We start from the raw sequence: 25224 nt of genomic DNA, 5'->3' as shown, positions 1-25224 counted from the left end.
CACACACACACACACACACACACACACACACACACACACACACACACACACACACACACACACACACACACACACACACACACACACACACACACACACACACACACACACACACACACACACACACACACACACACACACACACACACACACACACACACACACACACACACACACACACACACACACACACACACACACACACACACACACACACACACACACACACACACACACACACACACACACACACACACACACACACACACACACACACACACACACACACACACACACACACACACACACACACACACACACACACACACACACACACACACACACACACACACACACACACACACACACACACACAAAAACGTGTGTGTGCATGCAAAATGGAAACGAAAAGAAGAAAGAGAATTTAATGCTGTTTGTTTCTTCAGGTGAGGATGCAGGCCTCAGGAGCCCAGACCAAGTGCGACAACATGGTGTGCTCTTTCATCAAGATCTACAACACCGAGGGGGTGGCTGGGCTCTGGAGGGTCAGTATTTCATTATTCTCACAGTCATCACCCGAGTTGATTTGGAAAGTGGAACCTCAAATCAAAAACCAAAAATCGGAGAAAATCAGGTCTTAAAAAAGAGGGAGTCTCAGAATGGGAGTAAATTTACAGAGGTTATGAAAAGGAAAGCTGAGAAAATGGGGTCTGAAAAAGGAGGGAGTGTTAAATTGGAGGGTCTTAAAAGGGGGGTTTCACTGTATCAACCAAAAGGCAGGAACAATGCATCAAACAATAAACAGTGACTGGTTCACCACAGCACAACCAGTCAAGCTAGATTGTAAGGAGAAATCAGCTGCCATATTTTGATATGAACAACAATCAGGTGTGGTTACAGCTGGTAAGATTGACGGCTTGATGATTTCTTTTCTTTTTATGGAAACAGGTAGAATAGCGGACATTTTCGGTGAACGCTAACTCTGTCCTTTCAACAAGTTTTTGTACTGACTTCAAATGCAGTGGAGCCCCTTTTAAAGACCTCCAAAAATCTGAAGAAATCGGGCCTTAAAAGGGAGGTAAATTTACAGACGTTATGAACAGAAAATCTGAAAAATGAAGGTCTTAAAGCGTTGAAGTCTTAGGTGGGGGGGTGTTCTTAAAAGGGGGTTTCTACTATATGCATGCAGGGGTTCAACTGCACCCTTGCTTGAAAGTCAACAGGGAACTGCGTTTTAAGTGCTAAATGTGCAGCAAGTTTAAGGATTGATTGTTTATGTTGGCATCACAGGGTGTTGGCCCCACGGCCCAGAGAGCGGCAGTGGTAGCGGGTGTGGAGCTGCCGGCCTACGACCTGTTTAAGAAGTCCATCATAGGCACCGGCGTCCTGGGCGACACCAAGGAGACACACTTCTTGTGAGTCCTACAATAGTCATACATACAGGGGGAAAGGTTATTTCATTGACAAGATCTGAAACAAATTATTATTGTAAAGAATGTTATACTGAGGAGGCACACTTCTTGTGAGTCGTACAATCCACTTATACAGAGGGAAAGGTGTTTTTATTGACAAGATCTGAAACAAATTGTTAATGTACAGCATGCAACATCCAAGGAGACACGCACACTTCTGTGTCTTACAATCCAATCATACAGAGTTTTCATGATAAAATGAAATGTTTGTGTCTTGATGCTGAAATGAAGCAACACTCCTCCAAGCATTATTTCTATTGTAAGGAAAATGAAGAATCTTGTGTCTTATGTTTTGTTTCTAGCATAGATACATTTTTCATTTTAAGCTTCACCAGTCCGGGTCATCGACTACACACGGAAGACATCGTGGGGTCGTGCGGACCAATGCTCCTCAAAGATGCACGCTTTTCCTTCTTTGAGAAACATGTGTCCGCACGGCCCCACGATGTTTGTAGTCTAAATTTGACCTTTTTTTGTGTGCATTACTTCTCGATGAAATTTTAGGACATAAGAGCTTTTTAGGTGCCTGAGGCATTCTTAAAGGCTCATTAAAAAATTCCAACTAGTTTAAGAGATATTTGCAATTAAACACCCTTCTGGGTCCACACGGACCCACGACCACCGGCAAAGGTTAACTGAGCGTTGGTTTCCTGGCTGCAGGGCAAGCTTTCTGGCGGGACTGGCGGGCGCCATCGCATCCAACCCCATTGATGTCGTCAAGGTTGGTATTTTGCCCTTCTTGATACCTTGTTTTTCAACGCACAATTATACCCTTGGCAGCTACCCACCTGAACAGCCATCAGCAATTTGCAAACTTGGTTGAGAAATGTCAGTATTTACGAATTTGACTCGTTTTTGTTGGACACATGTTGGTTATGATGTATCATTTAACCACTTTTTAAATTTTTTAAATTTTATCCTTACACTTTTAAAGTAAGTATTTTTATGATAATTCTTACAACTGTCATTTTTATTGTCATGAAAATTATTAAAATCCTTACACTCCAGCTGTGAGATTTCTGATTTCTGTCAGCTACAAATCTGGTATTCTTCGGACAAAAAAGAATAATTTTTTTAACAAAGCTGAGTGAAATGCATCTTCATATTTTAGACCAAATGATACTTATATAATTTAGAGGTATATATATATTTATTATATATATATATGTATATCTACTATATGCACTGAAGTTTCTGATACTGAAACAGATCTAGCTTGCTGTAGGATAGAAATGTTCTAAATTTAAAACGTTGCATGGAAATATACAACATGCATTTTACCACAGTTGAAGATGAGAGGGAAAGATCAGAAGTGTTACGGAAGTAGGAGAAGTAAAATCTAGTGTTACCAAAATAATAAAGTAACTGCTGAAGATGAAAATGTTTTGTGAATTGATTGCCGCACAAAATGGAGTTTGAAATTGCTGTTGGCTGTTCATGCCCAAAAACAATGCAATCAGAAAAAAAGCGGGAAAGACTGAAGGTATACTTTCTTGCATTGTTTTTTGAACATCTACCCTCCTGTGAAATGAATCTGAATGGCTTGTGATTGACCGTACGGTCGCTGCTTGAAAGTTTTGCTCTGACCAGCGCAGTGTGTATCACAGACAAACACGACAGACTGATTATGACCTGAGAAAAGTTTGTCGTACTGCACTGAGTTCCTTCCAGTGTGAACAACCCTGTCAACCACCACTGATCTGTACGGGCTTTTAGGCAGAATGAGACAGCCCTGAAAGTCCAAACAATTGGGCTGGCTAGTGATTCTGAAAATGTACTAGCAAGAGAGCAAACTTTACTAGCCAAACCAACAATTTGTTTCACCAACTTTACTCGCATTTGGCGAGTAGATGAACATTTCTACTTGCCAGTTACATGTTTCTAGTCACCATGGCGAGTACAATACTGGCCACTTTGAGGGCTGTGAGAGCATGCTTCCACTTGAAGACATACCCAAAATCACCAGTCTGGCTGTGTTCTCTGCACAGTGGCAATTTGTTTTTTGATTAATTGTTCGTGTTGACACTGACGTCAATGATTAAATTAATTCTGAGAAGCCAGGCTGTTGACATTTTGCATGTGTTCAAGTTGAAATATAAGGACCACACTGAAGAAAAACAGAAGGCTGCAAGAGAGGGAATCCTGAGAGACCTGTACATGGCAACCAAGAAAGTGGCAGCCAAGTTCCAGCAGAAGAAGAAGTCAAGGACAGAACTTGAAACCCACTCAGAGCAGCACAGGAACAGCTGAAAAAATAGAATACTTCAGGAAGCTGCTCAACCATCCCACAGAACTTGCCACCAGCAGAGAAAAATAATTTTAGAAGATTTAATATATTGTGTAAAACTTCGTTACAATGAAACAGAGACAAAGCTGAAGATCAGTATCTGATGTACAGTAAGTCATAAACTATGTGCATCAGTCTTCAAGATACGCAGCATGGCGACAAAGGCCCTCTTGTGTATTCGTGCCAATACTCGCAGCTGACAGACTATAAGAATGGATGTAACAGTTTTTCTGACAGCATTTTGTAAACCATCAACAGCAGAGATGAAGAAAGCCATCATGTCTGTGAGGACAGCCAGGCAACAGGGCCAGATGAGATACCAGCAGAAGCCATCAAAACTGATATGGGGACAGCCGTCACCATACTGCACAGCCTCTTTGGCAAGATCTGGGAAGAGGAACAAATACCGGTGGAGTTGAAGGAAGGAATCCTCATCAAGCTGCCGAAGATGAAGTATCGCAGGGACAAGCAACTAGCGAGGCTCCTATAAGTGCCCAAGAGAGTTCTTTTGGAGAGAGTGAAAGAGACAGTTGATGCCAAGCTCCAAAACCAGCAGGCAGGGTTCCACAGGAACAGATCGCCAGCTGCGCATCACCGTGGAGCCGTCCTAGGGAGTGGAACTCCAGAGGTGTATACTGTTGCCAACAAGACCACTTGACTGGCATCAACATCAGCTAGGACAGGACTCAAAATCAACTGGAGGAAAAACAAACTCATAAAATCAACCGCCACTGCCAACCCTTCAATCACAGGAGGTGGGGAGCCAGTGAAAGAGGTTGCTTCCTTTATGTATTTGGGAAATGTGGTTGATAGACTTTCGCTGGCAGGACTGGCAAGGCATGAACAATCATGCTGAAGAAGATTTGGGCTTTCAGAGAAATCGGCATGAATGCAAAATGTGCATCTTCAACTCCGTCAAATCAGTCCTGCTGTAGGGCTCTGATACAAGGATGACCAAGGCAACTCGGCACAAGAATAAACATTCATTAACCTGTTTAAGGCACATTTTCAACATCAGGTGGCCGCACAGAATCAGCAATGAACTGTGGCAAAAGGCGGGCCAGGAGCCAGTTGACAGCCAGACCCTGAGGAAAGGGGGTTGGATTGGACACACGCTCAGGGAAGAGGTGAAGGCCAAGAAACAGCTGAAGGCGAAACACTGAGGCGGAGCTGAAGAGATGGGCCAACAGTTGGTCAGACGCAGAAAGGACAGCCCAGGGTTGAGTTCCATGGAGGAGTTTCGTCAATGGCCTATGCTCTGCCGGGGGCAAAGAGCCGCAGTAAGTAAGCCAGTTGGAGGAGGCTCTCATCTCTTGTCAAAGCCTGGACAGATCTGTGGTGCTTGACATAATGTTTTGCATGAGAAGGAAGACATCTTTTAAGTTCTGTCGTGAGTAAAAGCTCACTGTGTTTAAAGAAAATAAGTATGGCAGGACATTTTAATCCAGAGAACTTAAAATATAGTGTCATTGTTATTAATTGATTGCCCAAAACGCTAAAATCACGAAGTTTTATTAACTGCTGGTGCTGTTTCTTAATTTTACATTTTTTAAATACTTCTGTTGGTTTGTTTTAAATTCTTTAATACTAATTTAGTTTTTACTAGTAGCTGATGAGGATAGAAGTCAGATCCATTTATGTTGCACATTTATTCCTGTTGAAAAAGTCTGTAAGGCGAGGTATTGAGTTACTTTAGGAAGAAGTTGATTGTTTTATTTTCAGTATTTTTATTTTTTTTTAAGGACAAATCAGTCCTAGATTTATTAGTATAACATCTTTAGTTTACAGTAAACACATTATTTTCCACGATATTACATGGATATAACCGGTTGTGCTCAAGGAGTCGGGCTGCTACTTACATCTTGACACCATATTTAAGTTTGTGAATCTTGATCCACTGCCACTGCAAATATTCTTAGTGGATTTCTTGATTCTCTGGGCTTGGGACTCAATGATTTAAGGGATGCTCTTGTGTACGTATGTACGCATCATGTGAAATACTGGCAGAAACTTGCAACCTGATTATATAGCTCATTGTCTACCTTGATATAGTTTCCTTGTTATTCTCTACTTGCGCAGTGGTGCGGTTTACACGCACGCGCCATTGTGGACTGTCGTTATTGGCTGGCTGGTTGTTATTTTTCAAGGTGTTAGCTCATTCTGCTTGCTTGACGGCGTGCACCCAGTGAGGAACGCGGCAAGAAGGCGGTTCCGTTGCGATCCCCGAGTGACGCACGCAAACCCCCCACACCAACCACAATGGAGGCTGCCGGGTGGGCACGAGCGAAGATTGTGTGCCCCCTGCACGCGCCAACATTAGTGGGTCTTGGTTAAGTTTACAACCCCTACTACTGTTTTATTTCTCTTCAACACTTGTGTCATCATCATTTGTTTCTTTGTTTGACTAGGCTGTGTGCTATTTGGAAGACATTGTTATTGATGTGTGCTGTGTTGTTGTCATTGGATGACTTTTCATTTGTTTCATCATCATCATCCAAGAGTCAGGTTTCACCTTCCCCCCTTTGAGTAGGGAAATCAGGTTTGCTCCCAATAGACTGTGTTCTGAAAAGCTGATATATATATATATATATTTTTTGGTAATTTTAGGATTAAAATGTAGCATGCTTATCTTTCCAAAATCTGAACAAAAGAAATGTGTGGTAGCTCACTTTATCTCTGTTGAAGCTTGCAAATGTGCAGTAAACTGTCCTTATTCGTTTAACCAGCTGCAATGATTGGTATTTGTCAGTCTTTGTGATTCATACAAAATGAGGAGGAGGAGGAGGAAAAGGCATAATGAAGAAAATGTGTGATTGCAATAAGCAGTATTCAACAGTATTTTGCAGAAGTGCCTGGTTTGGCCATTTTCAGTGATATTGCTTGAGCTCCTTTCTGGCACATCACGTGGCAGACATTTAAGCTGCAGATATAAAGTTTGAATTGTGTAATTCTGTATGAGTCTGACTGCCCAGGAAGCCAGAACAAACAAGACTTGACCTCATCCAGCTAAGTATGATGGGGCTTACATGAAATTGACTGGTTCGTTTTATCCGAGACAGAGGGAGCTATCACACCAAACACTATTTTGGTTTTGGATCTTTAGGATAATATATAAATTCAGCTTTTAGATTCTGTAGATCTAGGGAAAATATGCAACAGGCCAACTGCTTTTGTTAAAAGTGTATGGCCCATTTTGAAAAAGGAATGGAACTTGTTCTGTACAAAAGAAAATAACTAACTGGGAAACAAAATTCCTGCTTTCAAAAAGTAAAACTCAAATGTGTATGTGTGTGCTTAGTCTGCTGTACCAACAAAAAAGAGCGCACTAAGAAATTATTGAGTGGAGATATCTTTTTATTTAAGCTTTAAAAGGACATGTCGTCTTTAAGGTAAAATGTGTGTGGCAATGTTATTGCATGATCATTCATGCTGTACGGACGGACTCCAGTCATCGACAATCAATAATACTCAGTAAACTAGCTGATAAAATTAACTGTTGATGGTTTCATGTGTCCACAAATTAACACAACACTGTTATAGCCATGGAGTTGGGGGTTTCAACTCACTGTAACGGTCATGCAAATGTTTGATTTAAACAATTTTTAAATCAGTTACACTGTAAAAGAAGTTGGCCTGTTGGTTTTTCTGTTTTTTTCATGAGTGATAGTTGCGATATTTGCGAGTGAGTCTGAAAAGTTAACGGATTTTGCACCGAAGGAAGATTGAAAATGAATAGAAAATTAGAATAGGGCTGCACACAAAGGCTATGGTCTACTTTTCCAGAGTTGAATTTGAATTGCAATTATGAAGTAGGTTGTTTGAAATAGCTTGGTCATATCTTTCCATGTAACTGATAAAAAAAACTGCTGACGATGGTATCCGCCATATGAACATTATGGGCCTTGTTTTAAGAAAACAAGGAGAGGGAAGAGAGGAGGTGTTCAGGTTTAAGATATGAATTGCTTCACAATGAGGAACAAAAATTGAACTGTCAATTTGACCATAGCCTATACTGTGCAGCAGGTCCCCAGAAAAAGAAAGAAAAAACAAATAAAAACCCATCCATAATCATATCCATTATCATTCGTCCTCATCTCTGTGTTGGTCACCTTTTGATGAGTTTGTGTGTCAACAGTACCTGCAGTATGACTGACCGTGTGTGTTTCCTGATTGTTCCAGACTCGCATGATGAACCAGAAGAAACTGAAAGTGGCGGCGACAAGCGCTCCCGGCGCTGTGCAAGTTATCTACTCCTCTTCCGCTGAATGTCTTATGCAGGTCAGCTTCAGAACATATCGTAACGCTTTCACAAATGAACCAAATATGCCTGTTTTAAGACTCTTCTCCAAGAGAGTGTGAGAGAGAGGGGGCGGGGATGAGTATGAGGGTATAGACGATTTGTAGAAGATAACTCCGTCAGGTTTGTACGGGTTGTGAAAGAGTGAATACCCTTGCTTTTCCTCTGACAAACAAAGTCACACGTGCTCCTGTCCACGTGTTTCCCACACATGGTTGGCCCCTCTAATGTTTGTTCGAGTGAAAGCTAAGGGTATTTACTCTTTCATAACCCATAGAAATCTGACAGAATTATTTTGGGAGTTCGTCTACTACAGCAGGTCTCCCTTGCCTCAGCAGATCCTAGAAAAGCAAGGGGTTGTGGAGGGGCGGAAAATCTCCCAAAGGCTATGTTGTTACTGAATCAAAAGACAAGGACTTTTAAGTTATGGGCAGTTTTATCATTGAGAATAGGAACAAATTATGACAATTTTGACTTTGTAATGAAATGTTTACAAATTTAAAAATCCTCATTTTAATAATTTAGGCCGTCTTATCTGTTTCGGATATGTTCTTGTTTGAGTGTCCCAGATTGTCTTTCTGGAAGTCTCTAAATTCACTATTTTAAAACTTTCCGTTTCTTGATATAAACCTTATTTTTGACATCTGTTGCAAATTGCTCTTCTACCAAGTTAATGGAACATGTTACATTTTGTTGTTATGCTAGAAGTAGAAGAAAGCAAATTATTTGAAAGGGGAAAGGGAAGTGGATGGGAAGTTTGTAAAAGAATGTTTGAAAATGTGTGTGAAATTTCATTTATTTTGTGAAACTTCTTGTGGGTGGAGAATTCTGGTGGGTTTAGATGAGTGTGATTTTTAATACAGATTCCTGGCTCCCGTCTTTTGTGTTAGGCTTGAATGCTTTCTGCACATCTGTCCGTGATTTTGTTGACAAGACATAAAGAATTTTGCCTTCTTTTGTGCTTTCAGACGGTGAGGACAGAAGGAGTGATGGCCCTTTACAAAGGTTTCATCCCCAACTGGCTGAGGCTAGGACCATGGAACATCATCGTATCCTTGTTTTGTTATTGTGATTTTTCATTCACCCGAGTAAACAGCAAGTCTTAGTAACGCCTGTCCGTATGGACGGGCGTCCTCCCATCCATGAACAACAAAAATTAATGTTGAAGTTTCTTGTTGATTTGTTAGCTCGTTCGTGTTCTCTAGGGCTGATTTGGCTGTGTATTGCAGTACAGAGGAACCTTTCTTTTATGACACCCCCTCCCCCCGCTCTTTTTCTTTTTAAGGGAGCCTGGTTTTTCTCAGATTTTGTGTTCATAATGTCTGAATGTTACCTTCAATTTTACCTTAAATGTTACTCGCTTTCTTGTAAGTCCTGAATATTAATTAAGATATTTTGGTGCTCCTGGACAAAAGAAAAATAGGTGGGAGAGATTTTTACAGATAAGCTCAAAGCCCAAGATGCCTATTGTTTTTATCATTGAAAGTTTACCCCATGTACATGTATTAGTTTTTTTGTGCCCTGTGTATCTGAATGCCTACAAATGTCACTTTCCTTATAAAAAAACCCAATAAAGGTAAGTTGTTGGAACGTTGTTATTGACAAAATTACGTTACAATCACAAATAAATGTGCACTTTAAAGACCGTTGGGTCGATATATTTGTGATTGTAACGTAAATTTGTCAATAACAACGTTCCAACAACTTCCCTTCTTGTTTTTTTTATTTTGAATTTTAGAACGTTGGCAGTGTCTTTGTTTTTGGATTAACTTTCCTTAACCTAGTGCAGTTCTTCATGACCTACGAGCAGCTGAAGAAGACATACTGAGGCGGCCAGGCAGTAACACCCCTTGGCACTTTCTGTTTGTCTTGGTGAAGGCGTGCACCACCTCCAGTCTGCTTCCACTCTGTGCATTTACATCTGACGGCAACTGCTCTTCTTCTTCTGCTGAGAGGAAAGCTGCAAAATCTTGCAGCGGGAGCCGTGTTGTCTCAAATCCACAGGTGGCTGAGCTCGGATGGTTTGTGCAGAGGCGTTCTTCACCATCTTTGGCCAGTTTTTACGCAATTTCTTTGCTCAACGGAGTAACTTGACGACAAGGGGAGAGAATTGGGATGGATAGAGAGAGTGTGGAGAGAGAGGGAGAGAGAGGAGGGGGAGAGAGAGATGGGTCTCCCTCAGGGACGGTCCTTGTATCTGTGATACTTTTACGTTAGAAAGGAATCTGTAGGTCTTCAGATTGATATCTTGATCAGAAGAGACACGGACCCTTGCTAGGTTTGGGAGTGAAATTTACATCGTTAAGAAATTATAAAGCAGTGCCATGCTTCACAGTGTAAAAATTAAGCAGAAAGCCCCCCCCCCCCCCCCCCTCAAACTTACATGTTCCTCACCTTTTAATCAGTTTGTTAAAGGGGTCCTGTGGATTTTTTTTAAAGTTCTAAGCTGGGGAAAGAAAGGGGGAAAAAGAAGGATAATAAAGAAATCCTTTTTGGTTGATTCTTTTGTTCAAAAATTGCTTCTTCTGCTGTAGGTTATGTGGTGCCTTTGATTTCAAACACATATTTAGTGCTGTTGGTAGTTCAGTAATCCTGCCTTGAACAAATCTACATGTGTAGGCATCTCCATCCCCCTCCCCCCTCCCAAACAAACTCCCAGGAATAAAATTCATGTCGCTCAAGTAAAATAAAATACACTGAAAGCCAAAACAGTCTGGGACAGTGTACAACTCGAACGTTGGTTTCTGAAATCTCCAACATTTACAGAAAATACTAATAGTGATTTTGACCGACAAAAAACCCTTCAGCTTGGGCTATTGCCATCTACAGAAAATCGTTAATTTAAGTTTTAAAGAAATCTCATGTCGGGGATCCAGAGGAAGCTGAGGATACGCTGCTCTCTGAAGCAGAAGGGTTTCGAAAGGATCACCACAGGAAGCATCATTCGTTCACTTATTTATTGATTCTCACTGATCACTCTCCACACAAGAAATGAGATTCCAGGACAAGAAAGGCACCGGAAAGGAATACAAAACGGTGTCACGTAGCATGTAAATACTCATATTTTTCTATTTCTGTGTGTACTGTTATGAAGCGAAAATGTTTGGTGTGTGTGCTCTGCAGTCTGTGTGTGAGTGAGAACATGGATGCTGAGCACAGTGTTCCACATTATGAACAATCAAAGCTATAGTACCTCCTGGCCCTATGAAGAACCTACAAATTTGTTGAGCTTTCACTGAAAAAAAGCAAGAATCCCTGAAATACAGTGGGTTTGATAATGGGTTCAACTTGCATTCAAAATTCTTATTTGTTTCCCATTTTAGAAAGCCATCAACATCAGACACAAAAAATGAGCAAAAACTCGCATCTTTCTAATTTTATATGGCCGATTTTCTCAATGATTTAGAAAGCCATCAATGCTCGGTCACACACACACGCACACAAACTGATTTAACAAGTAATAAGTTTATCTTTTCAATTTTAATGGCCGATTGTATCTATATATATATACGACTAGTGTCTGTCTGTGTGTCTGTCTGTCTGTGCGCGATGCGCGGCCAAGGTTCTCGATGGATCTGCTTCAAATTTGGTGGGCTTATTCAGAGAGACCCCGGACACAACCTCATCGATGAGATATTTCAACAAGTGCTCTCAGCGCGCAGCGCGGAACCGATTTTGGTTCCACCTCAGCTATTTTGCTTCCACCTCAGCTTACCCGGGCCCCCATACCGACACACCATAGCCGCTACACCACATCACAACGCCAAAGTTCTCGGTGGATCTTTTTCAAATTTGGACACCGTATTCAGCTACACCCCGGACACAATATCATCGATGAAATATTTCAACACGTGCTCTCAGCGCGCAGCGCTGAACTCATTTTCGTTTTTGCGTTCATTTCACCATTATAAGTAACTCTTCCTTATCTTCTCCAGTGTTTGGCGTTTATCTCCCTTCCTTCGTGTGGCTTTCCCGTTCAGTTCTAAGTTACTATTACTATTTTTAGAATGTCACTGCGCTGTCCACTGCGCTGTCCAGAACGCTTCCCTTGCACCCGTAAGTTGTTCTTACTGTCAAAGTGAAAAGGTCGAATCAATTTATAGCCACGCGAAAAATACACTCTCACCTATCTCTATATATTTATAGATACAGATATGCATATATATATACGGCTTCTCTGTGTGTGTGTATGTTTGTGTGTGTGTGTGTAGGCAAAAACCTATGTATTATAGAGTTCTGTTTGTGATGGGGTCTAGCGGCTTTTGTCTGTCTGTATGTTCTGGCATGTGAGAAGCCACAGCAGATAATATAGGGCTAAGAAATAAGCTCTAAAATTCTCAATCCCGTTTGACAGGACTTCGCCTTTCAAAGGTGATTGTGGTGAACCGCCACGCTGTCTGTCTCTGTCGCGCCGTTCACCCCAAATTCCCGTTTCTGAGAGTGACTATTTTTAGAATGTCACTGCGCTGTCCAGAACGCTTCCCTTGCACCCGTAAGTTGTTCTTACTGTCAAAGTGAAAAGGTCGAATCAATTTATAGCCACGCGAAAAATACACTCTCACCTATCTCTATATATTTATAGATATAGATATACATATATATATATACGGCTTCTCTGTGTGTGTGTTTGTGTGTGTGTGTGTGGGAAAAAACCTGTTGATTGTAGACTTCTGTTTGTGATGGGGTCTAGCGGCTTTTGTCTGTCTGTATGTTCTGGCATTTGAGAAGCCACAACAGATAATATAGGGCTAAGAAATAAGCTCTAAAATTCTCAATCCCGTTTGACAGGACTTCGCTTGCAGAGGTGATTGTGATGAACCACCACGCTGTCTGTCTCTGTCTCGCGATTCACCCCGGCGAAGCCGGGTATTCCTCTAGTAAATAAAATGTGCGTTCAATAGTCCGCTTGAATTTTTGGCAGGTATGAATGAGTACCTTTTGCGCCGATAGGTACAATACCTGTGAACATTTTGAGGATGTGGTTCATTGAGAGCAAATGTGATACTTAATTGCGTGAAAGTGTGTTGTTTTGAAATTTGAAAGGTGTGCCATATTTTGTTCCTGACTGAAAGCAGAATGTGTTTTCTCAGAATGGAAAAAATGTGCAAGTTGAAATCGCGAGAAGAAAAAATGTGTTCATGTGAAATACTGTTCCCCCCCCCCCCCCCCCCTGTTTTCTTTTGTGAAGATGAAAATACGGAAACTTTCTCCCTGAGATTGGTTCTACTGTTTGAAACAATATAAAAGAAAGGTGTCTTAAAAGTGTACTGTAGCACTATTTACTCTACTTCGCCCCTGTGCATTTACTATTACATTTAAAATGACAGCAGGGTACTGTTTTTGACTAGTTTTAACCCACTGCAAGTGGAGCTCATGATGTTCTTTTGTCCTCGGCAAAACTTCTTTCAAGTCGCTTCAAGGATAACCACTTGTGAAAACAGGTCGGCTCACCTACTTAGACCTTGCCAGTCTTTTACATGGAATAAGAGCTGCCAGGCTGTTGTTTTTTGGTATAAGACCTTCTTCTTCTGCGTTCGTGGGCTGAAACTCCCACGTACACGTGTTTTTGCACGAGTGAAATTTTACGTGTATGACCGTTTTTACCCCGCCATTTAGGCAGCCATACGCCGCTTTCGGAGGAAGCATGCTGGGTATTTTCGTGTTTCTATAACCCACCGAACTCTGACATGGATTACAGGATCTTTTCCGTGCGCACTTGGTCTTGTGCTTGCGTGTACACACGAAGGGGGATAAGCCACTAGCAGGTCTGCATATAAGTTGACCTGGGAGATCGGAAAAAACTCAACACTTAACCCACCAGGCGGCCGCGGCTGGGATTCGATTAAGAGGCCGACGCCTTACCACCCCGCCACAGCGCCCGTCGGTGTAAGACCAAGTGGAGGAACCCGAATGTGTCTTTTAAAGTTTACAGTTATTTCTGCAAAGCTGCCAAATTTGTCTTGGCTGTGGAAAGATGTCAAGGACTGCCTTAAACTTTGACAATTGCCGATACTTTCTCAGCAAATGACCAATGAAGTAAGTCTGAGGTATATACTCCGAGGGATTTTAAATTTATTTCTCGAAAGAACGATTTTTTTGGATTTGAAATTCTAAACGTAAAACAAAAACGTTGTTTATATCCAGTGTGTAATAGCTCTTGTAAGTTCAGATCTGGATGCAAAGAATGATATTCAATCATTGCAACAACAAAAGGTAAAAATAGGCTCAATAGCTTCAAATATAAAATGACCAAGGTTGGACAGCTTTGTTAGTATTTTTTTTTAAATCTTGACGTAAAGGTTTTAGTACTTATACTGTTGTTGCTTAAGATTCCTGTCAATTTTACAAGTGAATATTTTCAAAATAAATGAACACCTTGAAAAAAATGTATGGTTTTATTTTATGCAGTAAGAATGATGGTTGCATCCTACACATATTGGCGCTGAAAGCATTAGTTTTACATTTCTTGAATCAAAACACAAGATGGGTTAATTTTGTGGAACCTTTGATAAAACAAAACCCAGGACAAAACATTCACCTCATTTGATTGACAAGATAATTTTGTAACATCCACCCCAGAATCCACGTTTCTTCTGCTGACACTGATGCCGCGCACAAAACTACTTACTTCACATTGCTGCACATTGTTTGACAGTCAAGCACATACACACACAGATACACAAACTCACATAATTGTATACATACACAACCACACTTGCAGACATGTACACAACCACACTCGGACATACTCTTCAAAAAAAGTTACGGATTGGTTGAAAAAACGAATCTAATTATAAAAATTTGCCAAAAAATTAAACATCGACATAATAATTAAAAGATTAATGTGTTTGAATTAACAAATGAACAATGAGTCTTGACCTAGAATTTTGTTTGGCAGGCAGAGTTATTTCCCTTTGTGGGACTTCTCAAAAGCTTCTGCATTTTGTAAGAAAAAGGGTGTTTTTTTATAGCCCCATGAAATTTGCTGAACGCATGCCAGGGCAAAAGGTTGTGATGCACGTGCTACAACAGGGTCCTGGCTATGAACATAGCTCACCAGCTTTTGTTTAAAGGTTGACACCTGACACAATTATGCACAGTAGCAACATGCCCCCACGAAAAAAACTGAGCGATTTGGATAGAGGAAGGGCAATAGGATGGCTACAAGACAGTGTTGCTGCCAGGCAAGTGGCCCAGAGGCTTGCAGTGGCCCCCTCTGTCATCAGACTAGAACAGAGATTCCACGCAACTGGAAGAGTGCAGGAGCGACAACGTTCTGGTCGGCCCAGAGTCACCACACAAAGAGAGGATCGCTTCATTCAGAGGCAGGCCATGCAACAAAGACAAAGAATGGCTACGGCAAACAACATTAGGCAACGCCTACAAGCTACCACCAACACTGTTGTTAGTGGTCAGACGATCCGAAACCGCTTACACAACTTTGGCTTGCGTGCAAGGCGTCCAGTCCGAGGAACAAGCCTGGTGCACTCAACATATGAGGTGGCAACGTCAGCAGTGGGCTCAGGTGTTGTTTACAGATGAGTCCCGCTTTTGCTTGGAACCTGCTGATGGTCGCATCCGAGTGTGGAGGCGTCGCGGAGAGCGCTTCGTAGAAGGCGCTGTTCTGGAACGACAGCATTTTGGCGGAGGCTCTGTGATGGTTTGGGGAGGGATCAGCACACGTCTAAGGACACCTCTGTACCATGTAGTGGGCAACTTGACCGGTGTCCGCTACCAGAATGAGATCCTGCAACCCCTGGTCGTTCCAGCCCTCCAAGCGATCGGCCCTCATGCGATTCTTCAGGATGACATCGCACCTCCCCATCGCTCTGCAGCTGTAAACACCTTCATCCAGCAGGCCAGGGTCAACAGGATGCTGTGGCCAGCCAACAGCCCGGACCTGAACCCCATAGAGCACATGTGGGACGAGCTTTGTCGTCGGGTACAGCAACATCACCCTCCTCCTGCCAATATGGGTCAACTGCTGCAATGGCTCCAGCAGGAGCGGAATGGAGTTCCCAGAGCATTCATATGCAACCTGATCCACTCCACGCACCAACGATGTTTTGAATGCCTGGCACACAACGGAGGGCACACGCGTTATTGACACTGATTCACATTTCGAGGGTTGTCACGTTTGACACACTCTAGCTAAATTGTCGCTGCCGCGTTCGATCTTTGCTTTGTTTGTCATTACTCCTTGGTTCAATTATATAATTTTTAAAAAATGAAAGAATTCGGTCTTGTCTGTTTTGTGTGGCGTGCTTGTAAAAAAGTGATCCTTAACTTTTTTTGAAGAGTGAATACACAAACTCGCATATACCTACACAACCACACTCAAATATCCACAAGCACTTGCAGATACATTCACAAACATACACTCGCAGATCACACACTCGCAAATACATACAAACACAGAAGCAAAGTTTTTAACCAAGCTTTACTCCGAAGCTGTTGACTTGCAGTTTTTGTGATAGCACTATGGAATTGCACATTAGGATCATTGATAACTTGCACAACAAAACCTGCTCAGTCATCAAAGCTAAGGCCTAAAAAAAAAAATAGGTGTGGTTACGGTAACCCGACCTACCCTATTTTTGGGGGCCGACCCTATAACTTTTGATTACATTTGTCAAAAAAATACTAAAAAAATAAAAAATAAACGAGTGCAGACAACGCAATGAAAGCGAAAGCGCCCGAGTCGCACACTTATTTCCCTGTCAAGTAGGTTTAATTTGTACACATTAGAAAAAAAAGTTAAAAAAAAAAAAGTGATTGCCTACCTTCCTACCCTATTTTTTTTGGCTATGTTACCGTAACCACACCTATTTTTTTTTTGGCCTAAACAACATCCACACATGAGACGGACAGACAGAACAAAACAATGGAACATCGCAGCTGTGAACAATGCAAAGAGAACATCCGTTTCACTCTCTGTACAACTGACATGCATTGGTACCGGGCGGGGGGACATAGCTCAGTTGGTAGCGCGCTGGCTTTGTAGCCAGTTGGTCGCTATCAGCGTGGGTTCGATCCCCACGTTCGGCGAGAGATTTATTTCTCGGAGTCAACTTTGTGCAGACTCTCTTCGGTGTCCGAACACCCCCATGTGCACACATGCGCACGAAAAATATCCCACGTTCACAGCAAAAGTCTCAGGGCTTGGAAAACACGAAGACACGCATGCATCATCTCTCGTCTCCGATTATCATGATCGTATTTCGATACTTTGACGAGACAAACCCAATGCTGGTGTGTCGAAGAAGACAGCCACAGCGGGCTTGTTGGAATCAAAGTATCACACCATATCTTCAACGTATTACCAATACCTGTCCCAATATAGACCAGTTGGTCTAAGAGGACGTTAAACCCTAATAGTCAGTCACATTGGTGCCCCCTTTGTAGGTATCCCCCTTTGTAAAACCACAAATTTGAGAAAATCAGGTCTGAATAAGGAAGGGATTTACAAATGGATGTAAGTTTACCAAGCTTATCAAGTAAGTCTGAGAAAGCAGGGTCTTGAAAAAGGAAGGTCTTCAATTTAATGAATGCTGAAAATAACTGTCGGGTGTGCATGGGTTGTGAAAGAGTGAATGCACTTGCTTTTTACTCGGATAAACATTGGAGGGGCCAATCACTAGCGAGGGAATGTGTCGGAAAGACATGGACAGGAGCACGTGTGAAGTTATTTGTCAGAGGAAAGGCAAGGGTATTCTCTCTTGGACAACCCATACCAACCCAATGCGAGTTATTTCCAAAAATCATCTATTGAGAACGGTGAAAAGGGGGGTTCTGCTGTACTTCACAGTGCTTCACGTCATCTGACATCCACTGTCTCTTCATGCTAGAAACAAATCGAAGCTTTCATGAACAATTTACCTGTTGGCCGGTAGGTACAAGACATAAATTATTTAACAGTTACACGCATACACTCTGGCAGTGTTCAAAACTGAAGCACACTGAATCATTCATGTTCAACACACAATATTTACATTGTATCAATGCATACACCATACCGATCATGCTTCCTTTTCAACAAACATTGAAGCAAGAGTACATATTATACGTTATTTGCGTGTTTGACAAAAATATGACATTTTACACAGATCGAGACAGTCATTGTTCTCCGAGACCGCGCTGTCGAGATCTGTGTAAAATGTCATATTTTGGTCAAAAACGCAAATAACATTTATGTATCGATCGAATTCCTTTCAGGTACTATGACTTTGTTGTTGTTTTGACGATTGAACGAGCACACACACACATGCAATCAAACACATAAGCTTCATATTTTGGGCGTTTCAGGTTGACCGAAACTTCAAAGGAACTACAAAACACACGTCATGTACTGACTTTGTTGTTGTTTTGACATTGAACAGCACACACACATGTATGCAATCAAACACATGACGTTGGTTTTGTAGTTCCTTTAAAGTTTCGGTCAACCTGAAACGCCCAAATATGAAGTTTTGTAGGCCTCTGATGTCACATGGCTCAAAGAAGGGAAATCCAATGTCCAATCGATACATAACTGAATAATCTAGATAAACAAAACGAAGTTAGAAATGAACCTCACACCACACAATCAACCTTTTTTACTTAAATCTTTCACACACACACACACACACATATACTCTGTCTCTTTTTATCTTTCCATCTCTTTCACACACACATCCTCTCTCTTTCATGTATGCATGCACACCGACAGAGAAAAGAAGAAACAAAGTGCGCCACCGGTGTTCCTATTCAGGAAACATGGCCTTGCCGCGATGATTAAAGATGTTGAAACCTCCACGATTGCTCAGCATGTCCCAGGTCCTAAAAAAGACAAAGAGAGAGAGAACCAAAATAGCATCAACAACAACCATCAAAATATAACAATAAGCACCAAATGTGCAGTAGGCCTACACATTTTGTCCCTATGTTTCTTGTTTCCCAGCCAATCTTACTTTTTCCTCCCAACCTGAACCCTAGAATTTTTTTGTCAGGAAGTCTAGGCAAACACCTATTGCTGCCAAGAAGTAGACTGCAACCCCCCCCCCCCCCCCTTTTAATTTAAAACCTAAACAAATCTGAGCAAATCAGGTCCTTAAATCTGAAAACGGAGACAAATTGAAATTAGAACAAGAGGACAAAATGAACAGAACATCTGAAAAAGTCTTAAAAGAGTGAAGTAAAAAAGGGGGGTTCCACCGGTTTAAACGTTGTACTTGCATGTGTAATATCAAACTGAAAAATCGCCCCCCAAAATAAAACAACAGAAAACCCTGCCTTACTTGTTTTCCTGTTCAGAACTGGCTCTGATCTCTTTGAAGCTGCCGGCAACTTGGACCACACCGTAGCAAGTGAGAAGCAACCCGAGGAGGCACTGAACTAAGATCTGTGGCACAAAAACAACACCATGATAACTTGGACCACACCATAGCAAGTGAGCAGCAACCCGAGGAGGCACTAAACTAAGATCTGTGGCACAAAAACAACATCATGATATTTGTAAATTTACAGCACATGTGATGCAGTATATATATATATACATTCTTTAGTTGCCCAACTCATCAAAAGGTGAACAGGTCACCAGGAGCCAGTTTCATGGTTTCATTACATAATTCCTTCTCTTCAAAAGATGAAGTTCTATTTAAACCAAGTTCAGGCATGTGAATTGAACAAATCAAAAAAAGGCTGAACATTTTTAAGTAATAGCAATGTCGACGGCGGGGGTCCCCCGGATTTTGTTTTCTCCAAAGAACCCAAATGGTGCAATATGGTGTCATCTGAGCTCCAAGTTTGCCATTAAATTAAGTTTTTAGAAACAGTTTTGCCTCCCCATTTATTTTTTCGGCAGACACTTTTGCTTTTTCAGCGCAACAAAAAAAACTCCTTTTCATTTGTCCCTATCCTCATTCCTCACTTTGTTTAAACAATGTAAATTATTTAGCACAATTTTCCCACATTCTTTCCACATGACATAAATATCACTTTGTTTGCTTTAAACGAGTATCCATGTTATTGTTTGTTTGTTTGTTTGTTTGTTCGTTCATGGGCTGAAACTCCCACGGCTTTTACGTGTATGACTGTTTTTACCCCGCCATACGCCGCTTTCGGAGGAAGCATGCTGGGTATTTTCGTGTTTCTATAACCCACCGAACTCTGACATGGATTACAGGATCTTTTTCGTGCGCACTTGGTCTTGTGCTTGCGTGTACACACGGGGGTGTTCGGACACCGAGGAGAGTCTGCACACAAAGTTGACTCTGAGAAATAAATCTCTCGCCGAACGTGGGGACGAACTCACGCTGACAGCGGCCAACTGGATACAAATCCAGCGCGCTACCGACTGAGCTACATCCCCACCCCATGTTATTAATTATACTCCACATTATCTCTAATAATCCAGGTCTGTCGTTTGATATCACAATTCATGTACGTACACACGTCCCTGGCAGGCAATGTCGGATATTGGACAGATCTAGATGTGGCACTTTTCAGCATGTGTACGAGAACGTGTACTGGGTAACGTCATCAAATCTAGTTTTTACGTCACGCGTTTGCCAAGATCTGCAGTCTTGGTGGGAGTAAAATAACGTATGATTTGGAACATTGGAGAAAAAAAGTGAGTGACGAATGACGCAATATCTACAGGTACGCGTACAGGTCTTTGCTACACGTTCGATTATCTAGAACACTGTATTGCTGTCAGTAAACATTGTGTTGGCTCTTTTTCTTAGCGCACCTGGTGAGTATACCTCTCCCCCTCCGTCAACAACAGTCTTTAGAAGCATTTAAATCTGGCCTCAAGACTTTTCTTTTCCCTAAATAATCCTCAGACTACAGTGCCCCGCTACAACCCCCCTCCCCCACCCACCCGCAAGCCTAAATCAGAGCAGTTGTAAATAGCCATGTACATCATTATTATTTGACATTTTTCTTTTCTTTTTCATGCTTACTTTTGAGTGCTGTGTCTCTGTTTGTGTTGTTGCCTTGTTATCTTCATGTAATTTATGCGTACGTCTATATGAGTGTGCTTGAGTTGTAAATGCGAAAGAATGTGTATGAGTGCGCCTTGAAGCATACATGTGCCTTTGCCCGCCAGCCCTCCACATGACATGCACAAATCACTGCTCGGGTCTGCAAATGACAGACCTCGATACAATGACGTCATTATACAAACTACTTACATCGAGTGGCAGCATTGTAAAATCTTGTTCAGTCAAACGCAAGTAGGTCCGATCTGAAAACAAAATTCTATGAAATATATTGCAATTCAAATGATACACACTTTCTCGGTAACTGTCAAATAATGCTGTCCAAACATTAAAACCTTATGTTGAACTTTAAGGGTTGTAAATTCAGGGTGTTTTTCTATTGCGATCTATCAGCCTCTGATTTTGCAGAACTTGCTCTTGTAAGCATAAAAAGATATCTTAGTTAGGCCCCCCCAAAAAAATAGTCTGTTTACGGTATCCCGACCGACCCTATTTTTTCTCGCGGCCATAGACTTTTTTTTGGCATTTGGGAGGGAAAAAAAAAAGTCTGTTTTTTGGCAAAATAACTTAAAAAATGTTTTTTTGGAAAAAAAACCAAAAAAAATCCCGACCTACCGACCCTATTTTTTTTGCCTATGTTACCGTTCCCTACCATTCAAGGTACAGAATGAACTGTACAGATGCGTTTCATTTACATGGGGTTTATCGTTTAAAAATAAAAGACAAACATTGGCGCAACCATTTTGACAAAGATGGGAGACAACTGTGTCGATCTTACATGTGTGATTTCTGCAAAGAAATTTAATCATCCACGACAGCCATTTTCCCTGATCAAATGAACTAATTATTCTTACATTTGAGTGCTCAATCCGTCAATTAATTTGAAAAGAAAATGTTACACTTTGTTTTCATATTATACATTATGAGTTATTTCTAATATGCTGACTGTTAGCAAATGTTAACAAGACATGTCGAGAAAAAAGATATCAAGCATGAGCCTTTTAGGCTCATAGTTACCCCCCTCCCCTCCGCATTAGATTCACCTCCCCTTGCACATATTCCCTTCCCCTCTCTCATTAGACCCATCCTACCTCTCCATCCCTAGGGACCCATAGTAATTAGTAGTGATATAGGTAGAATCTATCACTCTTACTCCATATTGTTCGTCCTGTTTGTATTGTTTCGTCGGGGCCCAGTTGCTGCGCTAGGTAGCCCTGGGTGGCAGGCTAGCCCCCTCAGCCCAGGGCCTGAAATCGGGCGCCACGGCAAATAGAAATAGCAAAAGCAATAGCATGGGTGAAACCTAAAAAAATAAATTGACTGAAAATTCTGAGGCAGGGGTCCAGGGGCAGCGCCCCGTTGGGGGGTCCAGGGGGGCAAAGCCCTCCAGCTAAAAACAAATTTTGACGTTTTATAGGTGATTTTATGGCCTCTCCTGCACCTAAAAAAAAATAAAATGTGACACTTTAATGCCTGTCAAAAACCTAAGACTGTAAGAGACTGATCAGCCTTAAAAAAAAACAATCTTGGATTTTTATTTTTAGTCCATTCTCACTAGCACAAGCACCATTCCAAGTTATTCCAAGTTATTCTGCTTAAAAGAGTGTCAGAAAGGTAAAGATAGACTGTGCTGAAGCAAGCAGAGAAATGAGTTTTACGTAACAGCAGATCCTATCAAGTCGATTTTCACCAAACAAGTCACTCAATCATGCGCTTATAACACATAACGATACACGCTCAAAGACAAACAGAAAATGACAAAACTGATAACACATGAAAAACAGCAGCCCAGCTTATAAATCACATACAACATGAACACCTGAAGTTAATGTCTTGTTTATTTGATGACTAACCTGAAAACTACACCAAAGATACGCACTGAAGTTGAACCGAAGATCCAAAGATACGGAGCACGTACGGCCCATTGAGAGAAAGAATGAAATGGTCGACGTAAACTCAGACTTTATCACGTAGTTGGTACAGCTTTCTTGTGGTGTTTGCTTCTTGCGCGTGCATATTCTTCCCGATAATTCCATAATCTCTCACTTTGGAGCAGATGGCACACAAATGTCACGGTGTATCAAGATTCTGAAGCCATTTCCGAAAACACTCCTTACACGCTTTACTCGCTTACGCGCGTTTGTTCGGTTGGTGAGCACCGATCAACTCTGTTAAAACGGGTATCTTCTATGCTTTACTCATTTCATCACTTCTTCGGCCCGTCAAAACACCGGGAAAAAAAAGCGGCTTCCTTTGGAAATAGAGCCTTTTATTCGCAGTCAGAGAAATGAAGCGACCCGAAAGTCAGACTCCTGCAAAATTTTTAACAACAAGACGCGGGCTGTATTCTTACACAAAAGAGTACTTCCGTTCAAACCGAAAGCTGAAACCGAATCGCGTCAGCAGTTCAAACGAGTTTCGCGAACATCGCTGCAAGTAAACTGATTTCAAAATAGTTTTTTGGGGTCAATATTTCGGATTGACGGAATTTCCGTCACAACATTTTTACAATTGACGGAAATCCGTCAATTGACGGGCTAGTTTCACCCATGCAATAGACCTTTTCGGTATCTGAGCAGCTCTCGCGAGACACGCTCTTTGTTATGCTTTGAACATCGCGAGAACTTCGAACTTTGGCTTGTGCAGCTCGCACGAGATCGCTGTACCGCATGCTTTGCTATGCTCTGAAGTTTGCGAGAGATTACGAGAGCTTGGAATACCGACAGGGTCCATAGTTTGTCTACCAACCCACCACTGTTTTGATTTTCGTAGGTATCCACTTTATCTTTCACTATAGGGAAATTAGGCGCACCAACCAAAATGAGAATTGTTGCCCTGTAAAGGGATTTCCTCACGAACATGAAGAAGATGAAGACCCATGTATACACTCCGAGTGCGTATCCAGGTTTCCCAATTGCTTCGTTTCTGGTCGATTTATGTGGAGCACGTGATGCGCACAAAAAATATTGGCGGTCTAGAAGTGTCGTCTGCGCAATGATCGCGGCGGCTTTCTTGACCGCCAAGGACGACCACGCACGTTGTGAGACGTCATTCGTTAGACCTCAATAGCCAGTGCGATGTCAAATAAGTCAATAATGCTGCTAGATTGTGGGCTATGAATTTACAACGCTAAAGTTCAACATTACCAATAAAAACTGTTATTGAATCTCTGTTCAGGCAACGAATCACAGAACTTTAGAAGGAAACACAACACCAAATCTTAACATATTATTTCAAAGAACCAACTTGGGAGTTTAATTTTAATTTCTCTGTAGACTGAATTACAGTCACAGAGTCACTGTGCACACCTCATGAGACAAGATTAACGACGCTGGAAAAATCTGATTAAATGTTCACAATTACACTCGAGATACACCGAATCAATAACTGAATAAGGCTAATAACACCTCACTGAGAGTGAGATCATTAACAGGGCAGTTTGCATCTGTGCATGTGGTGAATACCTCACCAATTTGTGCAAGCTCATGTATTGGTTTATTTTGTATATGTGAGTGTAACAATGAAATTTTAGGCAAAAAACATAAAATCTCTTACGCTGAGCAGAGGAATAAGCCGCATGAGCAAGTGCCACTAAGCCGAATATCACGCAGTACTTGGACGTCGCCATTTTGTTCCTGGTTACCGTAATTCGTAATGACTAATATTCACAACAACACGAGAAAGTTCTTATAACAGAAATTAATAATCAAATGATTCGATTCCTTTCGAACTTTAAGTGGAATATGAGCAGAATATGACTTAATACCTATGAAGTTTTCTTATTGAAAATTATTTTGGTTTAACAAACATTTGCGACATTGCACAGTTTTAGATTCCCTTTGGCTCAGTGGATCGCATATATATACGCGTAATGTCATTGTGTGCAAGGGCGGATCATCTATTCACTTTGGAGGGGGGGGGGGGGGGTTACAAAATGACTGCGAAGATACAAGTTGACGGCGCCGAAGGCGCCTAAGCCTCTAGGGGGGTCCGGGGGCATGCCCCCCCAGAAATTTTTTTTATCCAAAGAAGCAAAATAGAGCTATCTGGTGCATCCTGAGCCAATAAATTACCTCTTTTTGTGGGGGGTGGGGGGGGTTACGTAACCCGTGTAACCCCCCCCAGATCCGCCCTTGCTGTGTGTGTGTGTGTGTGTGTGTGTGTGTGTGTGTGTGTGTGTTTGTG

The 25224-nt window shown here is 41.7% G+C and overlaps 2 protein-coding genes across 3 annotated transcripts; one reads left to right on the top strand and one right to left on the bottom strand.

The window, feature by feature from the left end:
• Positions 1-450: 450 nt before the first annotated feature.
• LOC138945353 (kidney mitochondrial carrier protein 1-like) lies at positions 451-14442 on the top strand. The gene is made up of 6 exons (XM_070316781.1): positions 451-545; positions 1291-1415; positions 2133-2193; positions 7939-8037; positions 9025-9105; positions 9846-14442. The coding sequence occupies exons 1-6, from the start codon at positions 453-455 to the stop codon at positions 9882-9884; spliced, it is 498 nt and encodes a 165-aa protein (XP_070172882.1). The 5' UTR covers positions 451-452; the 3' UTR covers positions 9885-14442.
• A 2036-nt stretch (positions 14443-16478) lies between these two features.
• Positions 16479-24684, bottom strand: LOC138945354 (ER membrane protein complex subunit 5-like). Of its 2 annotated transcripts, XR_011448970.1 has the most exons (5): positions 24595-24684; positions 21232-21284; positions 19333-19436; positions 16898-18874; positions 16479-16598 (listed from the first exon to the last, which is right to left on the bottom strand). XR_011448970.1 is itself a non-coding variant. In XM_070316782.1 (4 exons), exons 1-4 carry the CDS (start codon positions 24665-24667, stop codon positions 18799-18801), a joined length of 306 nt encoding a protein of 101 aa, XP_070172883.1. In that variant the 5' UTR covers positions 24668-24684; the 3' UTR covers positions 16479-18798. The 2 variants fall into 2 exon arrangements, 1 of the variants encoding a protein (XP_070172883.1); XM_070316782.1 differs by having other exon boundaries at positions 16479-18874.
• Positions 24685-25224: the final 540 nt, after the last annotated feature.

Source organism: Littorina saxatilis, linkage group LG13, assembly GCF_037325665.1.
Source record: "Littorina saxatilis isolate snail1 linkage group LG13, US_GU_Lsax_2.0, whole genome shotgun sequence".
NCBI lineage: Eukaryota > Metazoa > Mollusca > Gastropoda > Littorinimorpha > Littorinidae > Littorina > Littorina saxatilis.
Note: the sequence above shows the minus strand (reverse complement) of the source record. Positions and strands in the feature narration are given on the sequence as shown.

Coding starts and splice junctions, on each gene's coding strand:
- LOC138945353 (XM_070316781.1), top strand. CDS start 453: ATGCAGGCCTCAGGAGCCCAGACCAAGTGCGACAACATGGTGTGCTCT. Junction 2,194..7,938: donor ACCCCATTGATGTCGTCAAG/GTTGGTATTTTG, acceptor TGATTGTTCCAG/ACTCGCATGATGAACCAGAA. Junction 9,106..9,845: donor TAGGACCATGGAACATCATC/GTATCCTTGTTT, acceptor AACCTAGTGCAG/TTCTTCATGACCTACGAGCA.
- LOC138945354 (XM_070316782.1), bottom strand. CDS start 24,667: ATGGCGACGTCCAAGTACTGCGTGATATTCGGCTTAGTGGCACTTGCT. Junction 21,285..24,594: donor GGCTTATTCCTCTGCTCAGC/GTAAGAGATTTT, acceptor TTTTGTTTTCAG/ATCGGACCTACTTGCGTTTG. Junction 19,437..21,231: donor TTACAATGCTGCCACTCGAT/GTAAGTAGTTTG, acceptor TTTGTGCCACAG/ATCTTAGTTCAGTGCCTCCT.